Here is a 25,161-nt window from a genome sequence, read left to right as displayed (position 1 = left end):
TGAGCTTTTGTAAGAAAGAGGGCACCTAAATGAGAATAATGAGGTCATTCTATGACATGCCTGAGGATATGAAACCATGGGTAACTTTTCAGCCTGTTTGATATGTGAACACATTACATTCGACTGTGACAGGTTATTTCTAGCCTTCAAAAAAAAGCTTCTTCCATTAAATCACACCATACAACATCAGCACCAAGTGGTAATCAAAACACTAGTGTCAATGTAAAGCACATCCTTCAAAATAATTCTGTGTAACCCAATCAAAAAGAAAACATATATATGGACAGATACATGAAGATAGTGTTAGAAAACCAGCAAATTTTAACAGTGAGCAAAGTTTAAAGGGATTTTATGATAAAAAGATTGCTTCCAATTCTGCATAATGTTTTCTTTCACCAAATGAGATGCATGGACTATTTTGGCTTTGAAAAGATGAGGAAACTGAAATTTTAATTTTAGACCTGCTTCTTGCTTACAGCAATTGCTGTTTGTCTTAAAACTAGTTTGCTTTCCTTTGCAAATGAGCCCAACATTTTACAGAAGGTTTTGTACCACAGGGCTATTTCAAGATTCTTCATGCAGTCGAGCAGCCTGGGTTTTGACTGGGGCTATGCTGTGTATCTGCTTTACATCCCAGTCTCTTAGGTAGCACATTGTTGCACTTCCTAGCTGTATTAGCCCACGAGTGAATGCTACAACCTACATGCATCTATGGATTAACATGGTTTAGTTTGTTGATCATCAGCTTAGCAGTTTAACACTCTCAAAGTTTACCATAGCAGTAGGAAAAGTCACCTTTTTTTCTGGTTGTTCTCCAAGGTTGCCTCCCCTGTTTCTGCCTACAGAAGTAGCGCTCGGGGAATTTTCCTGGGCATGCAAGAGAGTCACACAACTTTCAGGCTATGCTACTGAACAAGGGAAGCGTGCTGGCCCTTGGCTCTTTCTCTTCTTTTGGGAAAGCTCAGTGACCTTTGCTAGATGAGATGTATGTGTGTGTGTCTAGTTTAGCTTCATTTTTATTGTATTTTCATTTTGTATTGGTTTTAGTGGTGTCATATGTGTGTAGTTAAGGGAGATCTGCATAAATACAACTTACTTCTTTGTAACTAGCTTCAGCTTCTGTGTATTTGTTTAATGTTGGAGCCTAAATGCACAAGCACAGCTGCTAAGAACTCGGTGCTGAGCTTTGTGAGCTCCCTCCTGCCCTGGGCACCCACAGCAGGTGCAGCCGGTTGAATATCAGGGAGGGCGAGACACGCTCAGAATGTTGCCTGTGCTGGGGAGGACCTTTCCCTTAACTGGCTCCTGCAGCATCACCTTCACACACCTTGAGCCTGGGAAGAGGGGAAGGCCACAGCGTCCTTTCCTTGGGAACCACTGAAAACTTATCATTCATAAAGGCTGAAAGGAAAGGAGAGTGGTTGTGGGAGCAAGGGCAGGTAAAAGCACCTTGCTCTCAGAAAGCTCCGCTTACTGGCAGGCAGTTTCTCTTTGTACCCATACATCAGTTACCCTAGAGGGAAACAGGCTGGCAAGTTTGCTTCTGTTCCAGTTTCTCTCCTTTTAATTTCCATTTTCTTGGTTTTTATTGTTTTTTACAAGGGATTAAATCAGCGGTTCCATTTAGACTAGAAGGAAAGTTTTAATTCAAATTATTCAGGGACTTCACAGGCTGAGTGTGTTAAACTTTTTGATTTCATCTAGCCCTCAAGCTTATTAAAGTTTTTTTTAATTAAAAAAGATTAATGAGTGATTGCCCTTTTTTACTGGATACTTTTAAGATTAAGCCTCTGCAATATTATAATTGGAGTAATATGCACATGCCCTACCTGAAAGGCAATTACAAATACAGAGAATGGCACATAGTGTTTGTTTTATAATCTTAATGTTTCATTCAATGTTTGCTGGTTATGAATTATCTATCAGCTCAAACATAACAGTTAATGCTGATTATCACTATTCTTGAGTCACTAACAATCCACCCTCTGAATTTGAACAAAACACTATCCTGGAAGAATGAGAAGGCAGGAAAAGGGACTGCTTTGTGCTATCTTTTTGGTACCTAAAATAAAGTCTTTTAAAATACAGCATAGATTTTAATACAGTAGTTTTTCATTAGCAGAAAGGCTAGAAAAATGGTTTCTCGATGTTCTCTCAAAAAAGGGGTATACACAATGGCTGGGATGGCATACCCCTTCGCATCAGCCTAGCTCAGCCTCTCTTGGCTTCCAAAGTGGGCAGAAACAGGCTCTGAGAACTGTACCTGGAGTATTTTAATGCATCTTTATCATAGTCATGATTTATACCTTGGGCAGTCTTATTTTCAAAGCTGGAAAAGTGGTTCTGCTGTTCATTAAATTAATTGCATAAGCCACGATATTTAAATATAACATATATTCATTAAAGACTGTAAAATCTGTGAAGTTCTATTAAAAGCTAACAGATAATACAGACAGCATAATTGCAGGAGGCAAGTCTGGCTTTCCACCATCAAGAGGTGGCTTAAGCTTTGCTTGTATTTTAGACATATTTCTTCATTATGCACTGGATTAATCTGCTAGTGTATTTGGAATAGAAGGAGTAAAAGACAACTCACTGGGAGAGATTTCCTGCTACTTTAACTCTGTGCCTTTACATACTGAACCTTTAGATTTCTATAACACATCCTGTTATATTTGTTTTGTGGTTTTAGAGCCCAAGCTGTCAATACTAGGTACTATGGGAACTTCAGGTCTTACTAATTTAGGTCTCAACCTTAGGTTGAAAATTTTTCTAATCCTTAAGTTTACAGGGAGAATTAAAAAAAATATTCTCAAAGACTCCAATGCTAAAAGCTAAATAAAAAGCAGACAGATTGTGTTGGTTTTCATCTCACAATCTTTGGGTCAAATGAAGGATTTTTTTAAAAATTTGGGTTTGTAATAATGAGAATAATGAGAAAGTGCTTACATTACCAGAACCTAATCAGCAGAATCTAAAAAACTACATTTACACTCTTTCATTGAAAGTTTTTATTTGGCAGAACAAAGTAATTTTTTGTCTCAAGTACAAAAATGCTATTGAGAAGAAAATCAAGTTGGTTTGGAATCTGCAAACTTAGGAATTCTTCTCCTCTGGATTCCATTGTGTCTGAATCATCTTACTTTCTAAATGGCTACATAATTTGGATTACAACGTTTCTGAAGTGACATAATGGGCAAGAGCTCTCATGAAAAAAATCCCAATGCCAACTTGCTACCATGTTATGACACTGCTGTCCATAAGAGGTAATTATGAAAAGGAAGATAATCTGACAATCATAAGTTTTAAGCTATGACTTTTTCCATTGCTTTCTAAAAGAAGGAATTTTTTTCAAAGGAATTAAGTGTTCGATAATAATTGTTGTGTTTTTTTTCTCCTCTCTAGTGTTCATAATGGCTTCTGGGCTTTTGGTTTATCCTTTTGGTTTCAACTCTGCTACTGTGAAGAGATTCTGTGAGAATTCAGACATCTACTATGCAGGAGACTGCCAGATTGGATGGGGGTATATGCTGGCAATTGTTGGGGTCATGTTGTCTGTCTTTTTACCATTCTTTGCAAAATATGCACCAAAAGAGCACATATCTCCAACTCCAATACCTACTATTTTATAGTATTTTATTACTGTTTCAGAACAGAACATTCCTGTCTACAGGCAATGGGCAGAAATTATTATAGCACTTCCATTTAGCTGTATTGCTAAAGAGAAAAAAGGAGATGGGGAAGAGAAGGTCAGATTCACAAAGACCAAAAGTGCATTGATAGTCTTCCGTAAGTATGAGCAGCAAACACTCTGGAATTGAAATAAGATCAATCAGCAGCCTTTATACTGCTCTAAACATGTAGTGGCATAATGCCTTAGACAAAAAAAAAATCTGTTTATCCTCAAAACATCTGTCTACCTCCCAGTTTCTTTTGTGTCTCAAAATCGTAAGTCTTCTAAAAGCTTCAATTCACTTTTTATATATTATTAGATGTCAAAACTTTTATGAACCCAATAATTTTAAAATCAATAATGCTATTTTGTTACAATTATTTTGATTAGTCAAAAAAGCACCTAGTAGTAGCCACGGCCTAAAGTTAAGCTTCATATCTAAAAAGAATTGTATACAAGAAAAAAGTTTCTTTTTAATCTATATGTATTAGTAGTACCTGCATATTGTAAGTTGTCGGCACACTTTTTAATACTGATCTAATCTGCAAGATTTACAGTCATCTTCAGGAAGACTTGCATAAAATTTAGATTACTTTTTTCAGAGAGAGATCGATCTAACTTCCAAAGGCTTCATGATTATTTAATAGTTTAACAACAGGAAAAAAAATGCTAAGAATGTCTTTTTGGTATTTCTTAAATTATAATTTTAGGTGGACTTTTGCAAAATTATTTGAACTATTACAACTGTAGATTTTGGGGTTTGTTGTTTGTTTTTTAAGGCCAAAAAGAAAAATCTCTGTTTACAAAAATATATGTGTCCGATGGCCCTTGTATGTAGTGATAATACAAGCCAGAATGAACTAGATTCTAATATTTCCATTACTATTAAGAGCCCATTATTGTGTTAAAAAAAAAAAAAAGGTGAAACGCTACTGAACACAAATAAAAAGAATCTGATGCCGTGTCAGAACTAGCAAATGGCCATATTTCATGGGTTAGTATGTGAAATTTGTGAAGTCTGATTTCCACAATAGCACTGAATTCATTACTATCAAGCATTGAAGTAAGTGCACTTGATTGCCTTAAAGCAAAAGAAACATTGGGTTCGAATCTCACCCCACTGTTGTTTTTCATTTAAAATAAAAATTGAATTCTAATTCTATTATCATCTTTTATTTTCTATTATTTATTTAAAAAGAAATAATCACATAGATTATATTTAATTCAGAGCTGTACTTCTTAGTTTTGTATTTTGGCACAAACCAAGTGATCAAATTTATTATTCTTCACTTAGCTGAGTCCCACTGATTCCTGAATTTTTTTTTTTTTTTTAATGGAAAGTGTACATGAAGGGACAGACAGAGACATGTTGAGGATGTATAAGAAAATGCAAACAGATAGAACAATCACTGTGTTATTTCAATAAATGTCAAAGACTTCTGCAGTCTTGTTTACATTCCTCACCCTTCTAAACTTCAATGGAACATTGCATTGTTTTCCAAAATAATTGTCTGTTGTTACATTTTCATGCACTCAGAACCAAATTCTGCACATAAACTTAGCAAGTTCCATTACTAATCTTTGAAAATACAGATTTCAATGTAGAATTAAGTACACTGAGAAAAAGAGAGAGAGCGCGTGCTATGCATTTTTGCTCACAGTGTCTAAGGAATTAAATCTTGCAAATATTTAACAAAATAGGTTGAAGGAATGCCTCTAAAGTAAAATTTCAGTCACTTCTGTACAGTAATGTACTTTTCAGTAATGTCTTACATGTCTGTTAATGAATGGCTGAAATTGATAATTTTCATATAAGAGTCAGAAAAGTGAGGAATAACAAACAACATGTAAAAAGAAAATCATCACCGCAAAGTAGAAAGACAGAGATGCAGGCTTTTCTTTCCTAACCAACCTGTGCCTTTACACTAGAACCATTATACGAGACAGGATCAATATGGTTTAAAAAAAAAAACACAAAATAAGCAACAACTGAAAAATGTTGAGTAATGTGTATAAACTGTATTACGTAGGGTTTTTTCTGTTTTGTGTAATGTTTACGACTGTTCACTTAATGTTTCACTAGAAAAAGTGATTTGTTAGTGTAAAGTAGAAAACTTTTTTTTGCAAAGATCTAAACACTTACTGGAAGTCAAATTATTTTAGTTTTTTATTAACAGCCATAACATACCTAGTAGATGCAAATGACCTATTCCTGTCATTACTTATTAACGTAACTTTCACATGTGCAGAACTGGAACCATCGATCATTCAACTGAAATTGGTAGGACTACAACATTTGTGTGATGTCGATTACACACACACATGCTTGCAGGTCTGGTCCCATAGTTCAAGCTTCCTTTGTAGTTTTAACTTGCTGTTACAATGGAGTCTTACAATTTACAACACTGCTGTACCAAATACTTTACTTCTTAAAACTCAACTTCTTCTGTTGTGAGCATCATCAAGCTCTACGTCCTGTAATATTCTGCACCTTTTATGAGTTAAGCTAATGCTTCCATTTGGAACTTTCTTTAATATTTTAAAATATATAAAGGAAATCAAATATATGTATATGACCTCTATACAACTGGATAGCTGGAACTCTCCTTGAAACATCCAAGCTCAGAACCAGCTTAGCACAGAAGGCAGAGATAATAATACAAGTGATTCTTACAACAGTTAGTAAAGCATATACTTTAGATCCTCAACTGGAACATTAAGGGGGGTGTTGCTAAAAATACATGTGCTAACACTGACAGATCACTTTTTTAAATAAAGACTGTCTGCGCGTTAAACTGTGTAAAAGCGTTTTCCTGTTACAAGTCAAACGATTTACTGGACCAGGTTCAAGTTTTATTCTAAATATATAATTTTTTAAGTGTAACTAAAAGCTGTATTTTCCATTAATGTGTTTCTGCGTTGACTAGCTGGCTCCTTTTTAGAATATTAACTGTTTTCTGTATTTGACTTGTTGGATACAATATTTCAATTATTTTAAATGTGAAATTTCCAATTGCCAACACTGTATAATAAAATTTAAAAAAAAAAACAAAACAAAACACACTGTTCACTATTTTCTTGAGAACTCTTGTTTTATAATTCCCAACAGATCTAGTACAAAGCTTTTGAAGAAGGGGAACTAGCTAAGGGGAAAAGGAAATAGAAACAGCAGGAATAATCTATGAAAGTTAATGTTTGAAGGCAAAGACACAAACATATACATGCTCCATCCCTCATGAAAGATGTTTCTGTGGCAAAGGCAAGGAAGTTCTGTGTTCAAATAATTATTTCTCTCCAACTTCCTCTGTGTCCTTGAGCAATCTTCCTAAAGCTTCAGGGTCTGTTGCTATTTTATACAGGTGTTATACTGATTATTTATTTTTTTAAAAAACATGAATCAGGTAACATATCAACAGGAACCATACGAATACCTAATATATACAGCTGCATCCTGTGAAATCTTTCTCTAGTATCTATTATGTTCATTTCTAAAAAAGCTTTTACATGTGTCCTTGTAATCCAGCAAAGGAAAGGGAACTTGTTAGTTGGAACTGAAGTGGAATAAAGAGTAACTTCTTACTTTCTACCAAAGAGCAGTTTTAATGCAATATGCAGAGCCAAAGAGAACTTTGTTGACGTTTGTTCACTATTAAACTTCGACAAAATACTCCTCAAAAGAAGTATATAGCCAACATTTTGAAACAGGTATTGAAGGAATTTCTAAAAATTGAAGATAATGAAAAGCAATGGCAATCTGAATTAGTACTGTTGATCTTTTTCAAAGACACTTGCACTACTGCAAATCTTCAACGTTTTAATTCAGAATTTCTCCAGTAAAATCTAATCTACTATGTAACAAAGCCCTGTTATTGCATATATAACTAGGAAAGCTAGGCTATGAAAAGTAATAATAGAAACAAAACATTGTTACTAACATTTGCTGGATAACACAGCATAGTGATATTTTCAATTATTTAATCAGATTTGCAGTATTAGTTTTGGTAAATGCTTTAGGACGTCCAGCCTTTATGGGTAATGATGAGTGAAAACCAGTTTCGGACAACCATTTCAACCATTTTAAATTTCATTGATTGTTTTTACATATGCTGTCATCTCAACATCTGAAATTTTAACAAATTCTTGGAAAGTGTTTTGTTCTTGAATAGTTGCTGGTCTTACAGAGACGCACTTGAAAATGTTCCTTTTTGCGTCATAATTTCCCATGCACCTGTGCACTCGACCTCTAATTAGTCTTGGAAGCTCCCGGTCCTTCATCAAAAGCACAATAAACAAATAAAAAAATTATATCACCTAACATAAAAGCTTTCAAAATGTCTGGTTTCTGAAGACTACATCAAACGCAGAAGGAATTTACATCAGCTTTTTTGCTGTTATCAACTACTTACAAGCTGAACTTGAAGTCCCACCTTTTTTTCTGAAACAGAAGTCTAAGGATGCCTACATAGTGACTGGATTATTGCTCTAGTGCAGTTTGGGAACAATATGGTATAAGCATCCAGCTTTCCTTTTACACAGTAATTTTCTGTTTTATCAGAACAACATATTATTACCTTCATAAAAGGGATTATAGCTAGTGGTGTCTGTGTTATGTACGGACACAGAATACTTACAATTTCATAAAATACACAAGGCAGACTCTCCTTTCCATCTCTCAAAAGAAAATTCTTTGCCCCATATGCTCCAGATGTGACTGCAGAATCAAGTGTGCCTATACCATTTAGCAAAAATAAATCATGATGTCAACATCAGAGCAGTACTAAGTATGATACACAAAGGTACCATGACAACATTTACTACACGAAAGCACTAAGATATATGAAGTCAGTATCAGATTTCTGTGAGAACTTGTGCTGACAGCACTCGAAGTTGCAATACAAATTATGGGCTTTACACAGTCTTTGAATAGTACAATCGTATATGATGTCTCTCTCAACTGAGTGACCACATGTGGTTTTCATAACTGTCGCTGTAAACAAGTTATTCCCTTATTAAGCAGAGCACAAGTTTTATTGATCTTCATATGCAAATCAACTTTAGATACTTGCAGCCTTGTCAAAATAATACTTTTCTGAGATGCCATTACATTGTATGTTCTTATTCACCTTGATTTAAAGTTTAGTCATTTCGGTCTTTTGTAATGTTCATTTCTCAGATAATGTCAATTAAAATGCAAAGTGAAACACACTAAAAGTCATCTATGTTTAGAAGTACTCCAGACTTGAATTTATTCCTAGATTAATTGTATTAAAAATTACTGTAAAACTGTACCTCTCCACAGAAGGTTCCTATTAAATAGGAAAATTTATTGTAACACATTCTAAAAACAAGGAGAGAAAAGAAACAGAATAGAAAAAGCTTAAATGTTGGAGGATGACTGTATTATTAATTTTGTAGCTATTTTAGTCCCCTTTGATAGCTGAATGGATGTCCCAGCAGGAAAATTAGATGGTGCTCACACCAGTTATTTTGTGGTTTTAAGTATTTCGGCTATTGTTCCTACAGTTAATAACATTTTCTCTTGGCTGTTGTCCTAACATTATTATCACTTATAGTACAATCTACCATGCTTACCTAAAACTTCAAATAATAGTGCAGTTTTATAAGCGTATTGACTCCAGTGCCTCATACTTTCAATGACTGCAGATATGATTCGCAAAGAATTCTTTTTTTCTTTACTTTTTAATTGAGATGATGAAACTTCCTTTCAGAGTAAGATGAAAACTCAAGTCAGAGATACACACACAATTTTAAAAGGCACATAGACATTTATATATTATGTTAAATATCCAATATTTACATTAAAATTAGGGTATTTGTTCAGATTATACAAACAACTCCCTACCAATTTATCTGATCATGCTGAGGATTGTAGGTTATTATAGTATGAAAATCTCAATTCTAAATTTTCAGAAACATAAGGGTTTACTAAGGCAGCTAGGACTGATGAAAGCCTCATCTTTCCTCAGTTTTCTTTTTCTTTACTGTTTTTTTTCATTGTTATCTTCCTATTAACTCTCTCCATTAAGTTTACCTGACTTTTGCCTTGTGGAACACAACCATATTGTTTTTCATTAGTTTTATTTTGCTGAATATTGTGGTTAAACTTATATGCCAGACTATGATCCTGCAGACTTCTTGAAGCAGTGTTAGGTTTCACTGGCCATTGTCCTTTAGATGTATATGTTTGGCTGGTTTCTGTTGTTTTGATATGCTGAGATGAATTACAGTTATCAGGGTTTTTTTGCTGCTGAACAGTTTTCAGACTATTTGAAAAGCTCTCAAACTTTCGAATAATTCCACTATCAGATCTTGAATCTGTGGTGTTACTTAAAGGAGTATACTCATTTCTGTTCCAAACTTTAGTACTGGGAGCCTTCTCTTCTGCCCTGCAGTACAATGTTAGACATAGTTCAGTATCACAATATCTATTCTGAATACTCAGGTATGTAATTAAAGTTTATAAAAGCAATCTATGTATTGGTTTTTTTAGCTTTAAAAAAATCTGTTAAATATTCAGACTCAAAGCACTTAAGTATACACTTAAATTTATCCATATACAGAGCAGTGATCACACCTCTGCTTAAATCCAGCTGAATTCAATAGGCCTTAAAAGCTTGCTTAATTATTGTTCTGCCCTGTATAAGGGATCCTTCCTGACCTAGGATTCACATCTTTTCCACAACTCTAAAATAAAATAAGCAAAGTTTCTTCTGACAGTGATATTTCCGAATTCTTCTACCACCATCACTGAAGAAGTAATTTTACAACAAACTCTAGTGCTGACCTTATTATTTCTAACACCCTTCATTTTATAAAGGCGTCTCATAAATTCCTTCCACCTCCATTCCATTTTGCCTTTGAAGGCACTTATTTGAAACATTCACTCTCTTCTTGCCATTGGAAAGGAATAGGAGGAAAGGAAGAGAGAAAAAGGACAATTATAACATTGCTGGGGGTTTTCCTGCCAGCTCTAGGCATCTGATTCTGTAAGCTTTTCCTTGGTTTATAAAAGCACAGAGTTCACAATTATATTCAGTTTTGATATACAATTGACCTAGTGTACACTTAGAGAAGTTTGTTTGAGTCTATTGATAAATTTGGTTTGGAAGTGGGCAAAACTTCAAGTAAAGGGGAATCTTAAAAAGATTACATCTAAGACCAGCAAAATTCAATCAAGTTTTATGGTGAGACTGAATTTTAGGCCTGATATAAGGCTAGATACTAGGTCTAATTAATAGGCTTCATTAGGTACACTGGAAAGATACTTCATTTCAGTGGGTTTTGGCTCATAAGCACAATGTAATTATTTAGGACTACAGTGATCTGAAAATTAAAAGGATCTCTCTGAATGCTACAAGAATATGGAAAAATGTAAGATATATTTTCACATGAGAATAATTTTGGTTAAGGAAGGATAAAAATTAAAGACTCCACCAACTGGCAGGCATACAAGTTTTTTCCAGCATTTGCTAAATTAGACTTTGATGCATTTGGTGGTTTCATAAGGGAAAGAGCCATCTGATGTTCTGTTCGTCTTTCAAAGACAAGTTTAAAGTATCAGTGACATAGTAGCAGCTTTATTGTAAGACAGACACAGGGATCATAGTTTGTGAAACAATTAGTACCCAAATAAAAATCAATAAGCAACAAATAATCTGCTTTTACGTACCCATTGTTGGCTGCTTTCTGTAGTTCAGTCACTTCTGGGTTTGCAGTTCCCCAGCCTAATTCTCAAAAGACAAAGGATTGAATATGGATACAAACTGAAAAGCTTGGAAGGTAATAGGTCTACTTAGGGCTTCTACTCTTTATCTGCTTAATGTTCCACAAATAGTCTCACACAAGAAGGAGAAGGGAAAAAAAAAAGGGAATGTGATCCTTTAATATCTGTAATTATAAGGCAACTTCTAACAAGTATGTTGCTTCTCTAGACAATGGTTAAGTTACAGACATTAGACTTATTAGTATAGTGACTTTTACTTTACTATAAGTAAACTTTTTCACTTTATTATAAGTAAACCATAAAGAAAGTACTAAAGGCAGAATTCTGCATCATTCTTTCCAAGCAGAATTTGAAGAACAGAAGTTCTCTTCTGAATTACAAGAAAGACATCTTATAAATGTTTCTTCTTGTAACACAGGACTTGAATGTTGATTGAAATCAACTGAAAACAAAAGGTCAGAGTTTCAAGAGACTCTATTTAAATGCTGGTGCTACTTCATTCTCTAACACACAAAGAGTCAAACTCCCTCTAGGCACAAAGTATAAAAACTCAATTGTATAGAGGAGAAAGAAATTTCCTGAAGGACATTTTTTACATAATGAACTTTTCAGAAATAAACATAAAGGATGCACATAGTTCTTGATAAAGACAATGTCTAATTTAATAAAATACAATCATAAAGTTACAGTTTATTTGGATTTAGAGCCATTAAAAAAATAAATCTTATTTACCAAATGATGTGGGAGAAAAGTCATAAGTACGAGTCCCAGAACTGGTACCTGGCTCATTTTTAAGTGGATTTGAAGTGATGGGTTGTCTATTTCTTTTCTTCTGATTGAACAGAGGTACGGGCAGACAACCTAAAATTAAAATTCAAATAATACTACTGTACCAATAGCAAAAGGATACACAATCTACACTTAAAATATGTAAATGAAATTACTTAACAATTATTTTACATCACCCATAGGAATTACATTTCATAAACACATAACAGACCAGCCATTGCCTCACAGAATTTATATTCCCAGCCCTCTGTCCTGCACATAATCTCGTGAATGAAACATTTCCCTTAGTGACCTGTCCCCTGACTCCATTCAAAATCTTGCCCTGTGCTGCAATAAAACAGATAACCCATACAAGTCCACTCAAGAAATGGGGGTCTGGGACTGAATACTGTATATCCTGTATGAATGCTGCATGTGTGTGTGTGTATATATGTATATAAGCATAATGATGTATGAATGGTAAAGCACAAAAGAATGGATGGTACCTGCTGTGCTGCGAGTTGAAGTGTCAGCTAGACTCCTTTTCATTTCTTTGCTCTATCTTAATAGACAACAATGTATGGATTACTCCAAATTTGCTGTATGGAAGTTAGATAAGCAGACAAAGTAAACTAATTCATATTGTAAACACATCCAAATTTTATGTGGGTTTATGGCAGTTTCTCTTAACTCTCTGCATATTTGGTGACGTGTCACTTCAGATAAAAGCCTAAAATGTGCGAGCAGTTTTACTGAATTTAGAAGATCCATGGGTACACAAGTAACATGCAATTGCTCTTTGCAGATTAAGGGCCCAAATGATTACATTTTTTAAGTAAAAGTTGTATTCTCTACTCTTTTTAAAAGTGCTGTAAAAATACTGAATTCACTTCTGAATTTAAAAGTACATATACATTCAAATACAAGGAATATTTTTTAATTCCTGAAAATAGAATACTAATAGAAAATGCATACTTACGCATTACTGCAAAGTGTGATGGCAAGGTACATGGCTTTGAATAAAAAACTGATTTAACTATTCTATGAAAAATAGCATCATGCTTCAAAAAATAAACTTCTGTAGTTTACGGTACAGACCTAAAACCTTTAGCCAATTTCCTCATACATAAAATACTTCACAAGTAAAACAAAAATTATTATCAGCAAAGTATTATAAACAGAAAAAGTATATATTAGCATATTAGGTACAGGTAGTTTGCCATATTTGTTTTCTGATTAATCTACTTCTATAGTAAATGTCTATGTATTACTGTATACATTGAGGATCCTACACAGACTGTTCTGTAGCATTAGTTGCTGTCTATCAAAGTTACTTACTGGTGCATATAGCCTTTAGTGGCGTATGAATATACATACCACATACTTATGTGTATAAATAATATCAGACATTACCTCTACATTTATTTTGATCTGGCAGTTAACCATATGCAGCTGTTAAAGCTGTTGATAAGAACAAAGCTCAAGTATCTACCACAGCTAGACTAATAGATCAATTCACTTTTTGTGAGATACATCAATTACATGTGTGACATTAGAGCAGCTTCTAGTTCATTGCTGTTACACAATTTAAACCGTATTGCTAGCACTACGAAGCCTAATGGCCACCACTAAGTGACATACTTGTAAAATAAAGCCCCATAAACTTGACATTTCAGTTTATGAAGCCAGTTTTGGTGTTGCATAGGATTTGAGAATGTATTGTTTTGCTTTCTGTCCTCTCTTGAAGATAAGCAACCAATACCCAGAGCTAAAGCTGTAGAAAAAAGTAAGCTAAGAATGGAGAACAGGAGATACCAGGGTAAGCCTCCGCAGTACTTCACACTGTAGCAGTACCAGTCACAGGCTAAACGAGTCTGAAGTCCTTGCTGGAGCCTGAAGGACAGGGCTGAGGTGAAGCCCGCCAAAAATAACGGACCAAACGGTCACGCTCTCGCGCCTGAGTGAGCGGGAAAAGGGCGGGAAGGGGCTGAGCGCGCTCCCCTTGCAAAGGCGGCAGCGGAGCGCCCGCCGCTGCTGGCACAGGCGCCCTTGGCGGCGGGAGGCCGTCGGTGAGGGGGCGGCCGTCGGTGAGGGGGCGGCCGGCGCCGCCGGCAGCGGCCCCGGCCCCGGCGTGGTTGGAAACTGCCGGTCCCAGGTTGGGGAGAGGGCGGCACGAAGGGCAGCTCGCAGGAACGGTGAAACCGGTCCTCTGAAGGATTTAATTAATCGTCTCTGTACCCGTGGAACTAGCCCACGCGGTGGCCTGTTCAGCACTTTTGAGAACCCGGGGCAGGAGCGGAATACCCACCAATGTGTGAACACAGACATGGATGTAAATAAAAGTATATGCATTCTTCACGCTGTTTTTCTCTTCAACCACTATTCTGGGTTTTACGCGTGGCTGTTTTCAACCGTGTAACTTCTGACTGGTTCCTGTGTAAAATCTTAGCGCTCTGCAGGACTGGAGCCTGTCCTGTTTTTGTAATCCTTCAGCCTTGGAAGGCTTTGGCGAGCCACGTTACACTTCTTAAGTATGCTTTTGTGGCTTTGATAGCTAGACTTGATTTCATTTACATTTTATTACTGCATATGTTTTTCAGCTCATAGCACACATTCTAAGCCTTCAGATGCACTGCAAGATACTTGTATGTAGTACATAAAACTAATCTGAAGTCTTAATAAAGTAAATATGATCCTACATAATTTTTGCAAGTGTAAGTATTGGCAAAGCACAGGAATAAGGGATTGGTCTAGTCTTTAATCCAGAAAGGTGAAAACTTCTCAAGTGTCTGCATTTATGCCACAAATTCATGAGTGCTTGTAATGTCCTGGGAGACCAGGAGTTAAAAGCTGTTTGGAAGTTAACTTGCTCTAAGGCTATAAAAGAAGCCTCAGTGGCTTTAGTTCCTAAACTCATGTTTGGAAATGCACTGTATCTCTCCTAAGAAAGCTCTTCTTAGGAGACAAACTTCTTGCATGTTAAATGAGGTAAGTGTACAAACAATCTCTGTATTTCATTCAGCATTTTGCAAGGAATTATAACCATTACAGTACCACCAGCAATAAAAGATAAAACTATATGTCTTGGCACTGCATACTTGCATTTTGCCGTTTACTCTTCAAACTGCTGCAGTGTTTAAATTCAGCAAACCAAGATTCAGAGCGCAAGTCATTTTTTCAGGCAGCGTGTAAATAGCTGTTTTGGCACCACCGCTAAACAGACTGGGGTCAAAGGACAGTACAGACTGTCCAGTGCTGTAAAATACAACTTTACTGCTTTGTTTAATAAATTACTTACTATGATTAAATATCTGACGGCTTCTAAGTACAGCAGTAATACAGTTGAATGTTTAAGTAAACAGTCTCTCTGTATTAACTCACTATAAGGTTCAGCAAATCTGTATGCATAAGCTGAAACATAGCAACTTTTGTAGGAAATATATTCCTGGCAGAACTTGTCTAGATAAGTCCTATGTTTAGCTTTCTTTTCGTAGACCTACAGTCTGTCAGCCTGGGTTATAAAGCCTCTCCCAGGCACTGGCCAAATACTCTGTCACTAGATTATAATCTTAATAAAAAAGAATTGTTCAATAAACATTCTTTATTCCCTTGCAATGTAATATTTTTTATATTTATATCGTGTGTCAGACACTAATTGCAAATACTTCTGTCATTTACAGCAGTAAAACTTATTTTCTGTTATTAAGACCTTTTATTCTAAATGTTTTGATCCTCATGATGGGAAGTTATGGCTGCTCTTTTGCTTAAGTTTCAGAAGCCTATCTGAATGCCTTTAGAGATGAAAGAAGTCAAGTTGTTGTCTAAGGTTTTTTTTGGGGGGAAACACAACTATTGTCCCATGGTGGTCTATATCTGTTTCCTTTTTAATAAGAGATTGCATAAGTTAGAAGGGTTGTCACTGGCAAAGTTGTTTCAATGTGTTATAGGTCTGTGTTAGCAAATCCCAAGACAGAACTAGAACCAGGAATGCTAGGTCAGTCAGTCATGGATAAATTGCACTTTAATTTCAGCTAGCGTTCCTTCTAATCACTGTTCTTTAGCTATTATAAAACAAAAAAGGTCATACAAGCAACAACATGCTTTGAGGAACTCAGCTGTTCTTGTTTTTTTAAGATGAAAATAATTGATGTTTCAGCATTATGTGTTGACACAGAGCCAAGATATGATTCATATTTTACTGTTTTTGCTCACTTTAAGTCATTCTGCCCTTGTATACTGTAATGTTTACGTAACGTAAAACATACATGAGTATACTTGTTACACCTAGTTTGCAATGCAAAAATGTTAGAAATATTTAAGTGCATTTACATGTAAATGAAGTTTACATTTTAAAAGTCTTTTCATATGATCGTTAGTACAAGATTTACCTATATATCATATATTAATAGAGATTGCCTGGAGAAGTTAACTTTTGAACTGTGCAACAGTACCATTAACAGACTTGGAGGTATTACTAAATATGGTAAATGAAGGGGAGGGCTCCTTGAGAGGGAGGAGTGTCAGGTTAGCAACTCCCTGCCTTGCAACGGGAGTCAAAAACTGTTAGACAAATGTTAATTCACTTTCAGTCACATCTGATCTGAACAGGCTTAAAGAATTTCCTATTAAAAATAATACTTTTTTTTTTTTTTTTTGAGAGACAAAAGTTTTACGTCTCCATTATTTTCTGTTTTGCTTTCAGCAATTCTTAGAGCTGCTGAAAAGCATGACTTCCTCTTCTGTTGTTGATAAACCTCCAGTAAGACGGGTTGCTATCTTCGGGGGAACTCATGGCAATGAGTTATCAGGGGTGTTTTTGGTCAAGCACTGGCAAGAGAACGGAGCTGAGATTCAAAGAACAGGAGTGGAAGTGAAACCATTTCTTACCAACCCAAGAGCTGTGAAGAAGTGCACTAGATACATTGACTGTGATCTGAACCGTGTTTTTGACCCTGATAATCTTGGGTAAGAATAGTTGTGCTTTCTGTTGTTTTACTTTTCTGTTTTTTAAAATTGTAAGGAGCTTCCTTTCCAGATTAAAATGTTAACACAAGTTCCACTACTATTTTAACTGTGCAGTCACATAACTGAAATTACTGACCTTTAACCCAAAAGGAACAAATTGCATGAGTGTGAACAGATTCATTTTAAAAGTATTGCTAGTAGAATGAGTCTCAAACCAACACATAATCTTAAAACATAGCATTTCAAATTAGTATTAGATCAGCTGTAATTATGTAAACTTAAGTATTGCTGTTCTGAGTTTCAAAGTCATTATTTCACACATGTCTTCTTGTGCAATACAGCTTTGGAGCTTTTCTGAATATGATTATACTTGCAGGAAGATGGCAGATAAAAGCAATTTAAAGGTAGACATCTGAGTATCTGAAAGAATGGCATACAAATCAGGGAAGTGTATTTAATTTCAGTTATATACAGTAAAAGATGAAAACTTGAAATTAGTGAAGTTAAAAATACTCTATAGCAAAATGATAGGCAAAAAGTCTTAATAACTTAACTGACTCATTATTTTAGAAGAAATGCAATCTGTAGTTACTGTGAAATAGTAACTGATTTTACATTTTTAGTGGAATTTTATGTTTCTCTGCTTTTGAGACATCTATTCCAGACATGTACTTTGCTGTATAAACATTCTTATACTTGGTATAGTTGCGTGCTAAACAGGTAATTATGTTTCAGAAAGGTCTTAGTGGTAAAGGTGAATATCACTGAAAGAAGTATGTATCCTGTATTTTGTAAGCATGATTATTCTTACCCTGCACATCCTTTCATCTTAGAATTTTGTTGTTTACTATATATAAGATAAACAGACTTTTTAACACGTAAGCATTGAGGCCATTCTTTTAATTGTTTACTTAGGACAAATGTATGAAAAAAAAAGTGGTTTTGTTTGTTTTCAGCTGCTTTGAATATGGAACACTTGAAAAAAATAGCAGATTAAGACACCTGCAGGTTGTCTTCATTTTTTAACTAATATTCCTCAATAAATCCTATTAAGTTCCCCAGTCCTATTACAACACTACTGACTGTTTAGAATACCTTCAGCTGATCCCTTTAAGTGTAGGCCCTTCAAGATTACAAATTATTTCACAAAATAAGAAAAAGGAGAGTGAAATCCCGATACTACTGGAAGTAATGGTGGAAGTCCCATTCACTTTGATAAGAAGTATTAATTTAACAGTCTTATGTGAAGAAACCTTGAATTTCAAAAACAGAACTAAAGAATACAAAGATAGATTATGTGATATACAGAATCATAAAAATGAAAAAGGAGCTTGAGGGGCTTATGTAAAAATTCTAATCCACCTCACGTCCTACCATGTAGATGGTAGACATTCCTAATTGATTATGTCTTGCCATTTCTAATACTCCAGCAGTGGTGATCCCCTAATTTTCCTCAGCAACCTCTTCTGATGCTTAAATATACATGCAGTTAGTAAAGTGTTTTGTTAGTGTTTAAGAAAACTTTCTTTGGGCAAATTAATACCAGTATTTCTTACAAAACTAAAATATTACAAAGCTTGAGCTGTATTGAGAAAGAAAACTGAATTTAGCGCAAAAGATACTAGTTGTGTCTCTATTGTACTTGGGTAGTATCCCAAGCCTGTCATCAAAACCAGATTTGCTGTCTATGCCAAACAAGTCTGAACCTACAGCAGCTTTATACCCTGTTAATACGCAAGACAGATGTCTTTGTGTCATACATCAGTTTCCTATAGAGCCCTTATATAGACAGGAAGCAGATCTCAGACATTTCCTTAGGCTAAGACCATTTTTTTAAAGTGTAGTACAGACGTAGTCACCTGAGATTACAAGTATTAAAACTTTGGAGGAAAAGATTTGAGGTAGCAAAATCTTCTATGAGCTTTGAGGGTCAGGAGGGCTCAAAACAATAGGCTGTAAAAGTCTGATCAGAATATGAGAAGACAAGAAGTAAAGCAAGTTACAAAAGACCTTGTGAGTGATGTCCAAGGTAAAAGGGCATGGATCAATATCTGAATACGGTCTTCAGTAGGAGGTGGATCCAGTCTTGGAAGTGGTTTAAGTTGTTGATAAATTTTGAGTTAGTTTTCTGCATAGGGGGAAATTTTGGGATGCAAAGAAATAAGAGAGGAGAAGTAAATAGTCTCCAGCTAAAATCAGATAAAAAAATTCTCACTACCCTTCTGCGCAAGATACATACTAGTAAGACCTGTTTAACAATCATACTTGCTTTTCTCAAGCACAAATTTGTCAAGTTTTAACAGTCTAGTAATTAAATAGGGGATTTCAACTCCAGTCAATTATGGAATTAAAGTAAAAAGAAAAGGGTATACATATTTTGTTGACTGTAAAGCCATGGAATGAGTTTACTAATTTCTTTGTACTGATATTAACAGCAGGACAGTGGTGGAAGATATTCCATATGAAGTGAGAAGGGCTCAGGAAATCAATCATATATTTGGTCCAAAAGGTAGTGATGATGCGTATGACCTTATTTTTGACCTTCACAACACCACTTCTAACATGGGTGGTACCCTTATTCTTGAAAACTCCAGGGATGACTTTACAATTCATATGTTTCATTATATCAAGGTAAAAGTAATTTAAATGAACTATTAAAATAGAATATTAGTCGTAATGTTGTATTACTATATATTATTTTGTAGTTTCTTTAAATACGCTATTTTTTATTCTGCAAAACTGTTTAAAATATTTAATCACTCATAGGATGGGGTTTTTTAATCAGAGATAATTAATAATTTGATTATAATATCAGGTAATTCAGATTTGAACTCATCATAATCTTCATGTATTAAAATGAGTGTTAGTAAGACTGATGGGCAAAGAGGAATGCTTAGAATAACTTCTATGAAAATGAATGCAATTTAATCTGCTTTCACACTGATCTGTCAGGAACTTGGATAAATTTCGGTCACACGTGCTAAATAGTTAAACATTAATTTTATGAAATAAAGACATGTAAAAAATAATGGAACTAGGTAATGACAAATGTTCCCTTCATCAGTATTTATAGGAATAGTGATATGTCTTTAGAAGCTGTTTGATTCTGCTGTTACTGAAGCTGATAAGTATTGGTAGAATGAAGTTTGCAAAAGTGCTGGCTTAAGCATAATCTGGTTGAAGTACTAGTGACCTAGACAATGACTGATGAAATTGAGGCTAGGCCAACAGTGGAATTTTAATTTTTTTTTTTCCTTAGAAATAAGATATATTTTAACATTTGATTTTTTCTTATTACATGTATGCCATTTAAATGTTTATAAAATTTGAAGATACAGAAAGCTTATGACTAAAATTCTATGAAGAGCAATGGTAGGCAGTCACCAGGAAAGAGGCCTGAAATCGGGTTTCTATGTCAAAAAAAGGTTAAAATAAGGCTTAATTCACAATCTATGTCCCCATAAGAGAATCTAAGTCTAACACAAAAAATACTTGAAATCTGCTTTACAGTATTTTGATTCTAAGTTTTGGAACACTGATGAGTAGATTTTTCTTCCTGTTAGCAATTTAAGACTAGAACTGTGTTCAGTTATATTAGGAGACAGCAAAGTTCAGTGGAGCATGCCTGGCATGAGTTAATGGAAAGGAAACCAACAAATACAGCTTTGTATGTTTTCTAAAGATGTCCTACTTCTTTGAGGGCCACGAAATAAAGGCAACATATTGAAGACATTGTGTAAATCAATTCTGCATCAGTAATCTTTTGTGGCACAACATTTTAAAATATTTGCATAACAAAGGAATTTTTAAACAATCTCCACAGAACGCTTTGGCTCCAGAACGCTGTCCTGTTTTGCTGATTGAACATCCTGGCTTGAAATATGCAACAACTCGATCTGTAGCAAAACATCCTGTTGGTAAATATGAAAAATAAAGACTATTTTAACCCACCATGAATTATTTTAAAATATGCCTGTTTCCAGATCTGTTCCTTTCATTACGTTATACAGAGTGTTCTGATCACCAGTAGCTGTTTGACAATATATTTACCAAATCAAATGGATATGATTAGCTCTTCTTCTGAAGAGTCCTGATTTATACTTGGCTTACAAAATACAGAAGCCAGATGGAAATTCTTAAACTCAGTTAACCCACTGTTTGCAGAAAATATTTATAATATATGAGGATAAGGAAGAAGTAACAGCTTCAGAAAAGAAATGTTTACGTCCGCTAAATAAGCCTTGGCTGAAACACTGGTTGTTAGCCAAGAAGAGGAAAAGAGAGGACATGATAAAGGAAAGGGGAAGTGATGTTCTGCATGGAAGTGGTTAAGTTTTTCATTTATGGAATCAAAACCATAACCATAGAAAAAATCATTAGTTTGCTTTTCATATTAAACAAATAAAATACAGCATGGAAATATAGGATGAGGAAAAGAATAAGAGAAATGAATATATGTAGTGGCCCTTTCTCTTACCCTAGTAGCACACTCAAAAATGTACATAAGGTTCTTTAAACTGATCCTGACCTGTGAGCTAAGTTTTCTGCTTGCCTTAAAAAAAAAAAAAAAAAAAAAATCACATAACTTGGTACTTTACAATTCCTCTTAAACATAAACCACAGACCCAATCAGACATCTATTTTTGCTGTGTAATCTAAGCATGTGATATATTATGGCTACATTAATAATCTCCTTCATCTGCAAACAGGTGTGGAGGTGGGTCCCCAGCCACAAGGTGTTGTTAGAGCTGATATTTTGGACAAAATGAGGAAGATTGTCAAACATGGCCTTGATTTTGTGCAACTTTTTAATGAAGGTAGAGTAAGTAATGAGAGAATATAGCCTCCTGTGTCATACAGTGGACTATTTCAGGAGAATATTTTGTAAAAAAATAGATTGGGCTACAACATTTTACATTTAAACAGGTAAAAGGCAGGGGGGTGGGGGTCGGGGGGGGGGTGTGAGATGAGGATTGTTCTCTAGACCACCTAAGCGTGGCATAAGAAAGTCAGAATTCCTGTATAGCTCCTTTGGGTAGCTTTAAGGGTATTTCCTCTTTCTGAAGATTCAGTAAGTATTCTTGATCTTAATCTTACAGTTGCTTTGAGAATCTGAAATACATCATATTTGTATAGTAGTATGTACATGGGGAACATACATAAATTAATGCTAAGAAAGAAGTGTTTAATTTACACGCATTCTGTGCATTATTATCTAAAATTAAAGTCAATAAATTTTGTAAGATTTTGTTATACCTGTGTACCATCTGAAATACATCCTGACAAAAATAGATGTTTAAACTTCTTCGAGAGTACATTTTGTCAGTGGGCTTTTTGTGGTGGTAGAAGGAAAATAATATAATTGTGCATGTCAGAATCTCCATTATTCTCCTGGAATGGTAAAGATTAAATAGCATTGATACCATTCTGTGTTGTGCAGCACTCTCAAACACAGGCCTTTCATTGATTTCTTCATCTACAAAATATATCTTTTTAAGTATACAGTGAAAAGTCACATTTCAGCACCAAATTTAGATCTGGGCTTCATATGCTACAGTACATGACTGGACCATCTTTCTGCAACTTGGCTTTGAGGGGACAAAAAATCTGGAGCTAGACATTTTTATATATGAGCTAATCACTAGTGTATAAGCTTTGATGAGGTATGACCTAATGATTTAAGCCATTCTAAAAAGAATAAATAATGCATTGTTCTTTTTAACAGGCAGTTGTTCATTTTGATGTTAAATTACATTTATTCTTTCTAGGAAAGGAATTTCCACCATGTACAATTGAGGTTTTTAAAATAATGGAGAAAGTAGATTATCCCAGGAATAAGAATGATGAAGTTATTGCTATTATTCACCCTAAACTGCAGGTAAATTCTAAAATAGTTTCCATTTGTGACATTTTATAAGTATTCCTGTGTTGTTTCTGCTACATCATAGTATATTTTAATAGTAATATTTAAAATTACAATATTACCAATGGGTTTATTGAATACTTTAGACCTTCCCTATAGTAAGTTCTGTCACTAAGGTCATACAGTATTTCAGTAACTGACTTGGGAATCACTGAATCTAACATCACTTTTGAACCTAAAACTGAAAAGAAAAAGGCAATAGGATAGCTTATATTCTAAAATATAAATCTGATTTTGAATTCTAAAACGAGGGTCTGTTTTTAATCAATTGTGAGCATATGCAGTTTCCTTTTAGCTCACCTTTACCATTGAATTCTATACAAGCCTGAAAATGAGGGCCAGAAACCTGAAATTACATACTGAAGATTAAAAGGAATTCTTTTAAAAGCTTTTGCCATAAACTGGAGAGAATATAATTACTGAGCATAAACTCGAGAAGTCACATGAAATATACAAAAACTTGAAAGTAAATATATTCTATTTATTTTCTTTCTCTAAGGATCAAGACTGGCAGCCACTGAACAATGGTGATCCTCTATTTTTGACTCTTGATGGAGAAGTAATTGCATATAAAGGGGACTGTACAGTCTATCCAACATTTATTAACGAAGCTGCATATTATGAAAAGAAACAAGCTTTTGTAAAAACAGTAAAAGTGAATCTTACTGCAAAACACATCAGATCCTCAGTCTTAGCCCAGAACACTTCTTAAAAGCTTATTACAGGTTTTCAGTAGAAAAACTGGATTTCTTCTCTGAAATCCAGTGTCATTCAGTAGTAATTCATGGAGTAAATAAATGCAGAATCTAATTTTCAATTTTAATTTAATTAACATTGCTGAGCACTTTTAAGATGAAACATACTGCCATCATGCTTATTATGATTGTTTACTTGTTCTAATACATCACACTAGATGCAAAGAATAAATATTATTTTTATGAAGTTTATTAGTTCACACTATATAAAATGATTAAACAATGTACCACATGAGTTAGTAGCTATAAAACTTATATCCAGCATCATATAGAAAGATGCTCATCCACAAAACTACATTGTATAAAAAAATTACAGCGTTTCTACTTTATAACCCCAAACCTACAATAACCAACGCTTTTTTAAATAAGGTGATCCTTGAAACCAATTCTTCAGATAAACATACAAAATAAGAGACAAAGGAAAAGCTAGGGAGAAACAAAGTGAGGGTATGTATATTGAAATTATTTTGTATTATCTGCATTCGCGACTAACACCTACTGCACTGAAGTGGAAGCCTTAGGATTTGTTCTGTTTTTATACTTATGAACATATAAAATAAGCTAAAAACATATGATTTCTGAGAAAAATATGCTAAAATGAAATGTAAAGCTTTTTAAATTTAAAGTATTACAAGACTAATTCAAGCTGTTTCTGATTTAACATTAATTTAAAGACAAAAAGGTTGAATTTAGAAAGTATCTAGTAGTTGGAAACATACTGGAGCAATATTCAAATTCAAGAAAAAGATGTGCTTATCCTGTGGAAACTTCTGAAGAAAGTTTCTATTGCAATGGAGACAAGAGAAGTTTACAGCTTTATAACTCTCTAGGTGTATCCACCTTACAACATTTTCCAAATAAAATTTTAATCAACTGTTGTACCCCAAACGTTTTCAATGAAGGAGGCAAGATGAGGTAATTACTCAGGTTTTGATAAAGAACAATGCACAAACCGTACCTGAGTATTTCAGAACAGAAATCAAGAAGAATTCCAGGAGACTTCTCAGAATTTTGAGACTGACTTGTTCTGTATTTGTAGAGATAAAGCCTGTCATAGTAGCTGAAAAAGAGAAGAAAGTGGGGATTTAATGAATTTTTTAAAGTTAACATAATTGACAATAATTGGGGATAGAGCAAACATTAAGAACTTTGCATAAGAATACAATAATTAGCTATTTACTGAAAGATTTGTTGTCTAGATAACCCCCAAATTATATCTTTTGAAAAGTGATGTCTTCCTTATTTACTACTAAGCCAAAAACCTTTTTTCCTATTTTGTGTAACTCTTACAGCAATAAAATAAAAACACAGGACAGAACGTTTATTGAATTAC

The 25,161-nt window shown here is 34.5% G+C and overlaps 2 protein-coding genes across 4 annotated transcripts in view; one reads left to right on the top strand and one right to left on the bottom strand.

The window, feature by feature from the left end:
- The window catches only part of ASPA (aspartoacylase), a 72,727-nt gene extending 47,581 nt beyond the window's left edge, over window positions 1-25,146 (top strand). For 2 of the 3 annotated variants that reach the window (XM_030027444.2, XM_030027443.2), the window contains exons 2-7: window positions 16,888-17,150; window positions 19,586-19,781; window positions 20,974-21,067; window positions 21,860-21,967; window positions 22,919-23,028; window positions 23,573-25,146. In XM_030027444.2, coding sequence (XP_029883304.1) covers window positions 16,912-17,150; window positions 19,586-19,781; window positions 20,974-21,067; window positions 21,860-21,967; window positions 22,919-23,028; window positions 23,573-23,785 — 960 coding nt within the window. In that variant the 5' untranslated portion in view covers window positions 16,888-16,911 and the 3' untranslated portion in view covers window positions 23,786-25,146. Of the gene's footprint in view, window positions 1-15,069; window positions 15,174-16,887; window positions 17,151-19,585; window positions 19,782-20,973; window positions 21,068-21,859; window positions 21,968-22,918; window positions 23,029-23,572 lie in introns of those variants that run through there. The other variant, XM_030027442.2, reaches the window with a different exon arrangement.
- SPATA22 (spermatogenesis associated 22) lies at window positions 7,667-12,734 on the bottom strand. Its single transcript, XM_041126598.1, has 8 exons — window positions 12,692-12,734; window positions 12,198-12,278; window positions 11,364-11,418; window positions 11,133-11,228; window positions 9,726-10,080; window positions 9,266-9,395; window positions 8,305-8,402; window positions 7,667-7,942 (listed from the first exon to the last, which is right to left on the bottom strand). Exons 1-8 carry the CDS (start codon window positions 12,732-12,734, stop codon window positions 7,751-7,753), a joined length of 1,050 nt encoding a protein of 349 aa, XP_040982532.1. The 3' UTR covers window positions 7,667-7,750.
- Window positions 25,147-25,161: the final 15 nt, after the last annotated feature.

Source organism: Aquila chrysaetos, chromosome 10, assembly GCF_900496995.4.
Source record: "Aquila chrysaetos chrysaetos chromosome 10, bAquChr1.4, whole genome shotgun sequence".
NCBI lineage: Eukaryota > Metazoa > Chordata > Aves > Accipitriformes > Accipitridae > Aquila > Aquila chrysaetos.
The sequence above is the reverse complement of the archived record's forward strand: the minus strand, read 5'-3'. Positions and strand labels throughout refer to the sequence as shown.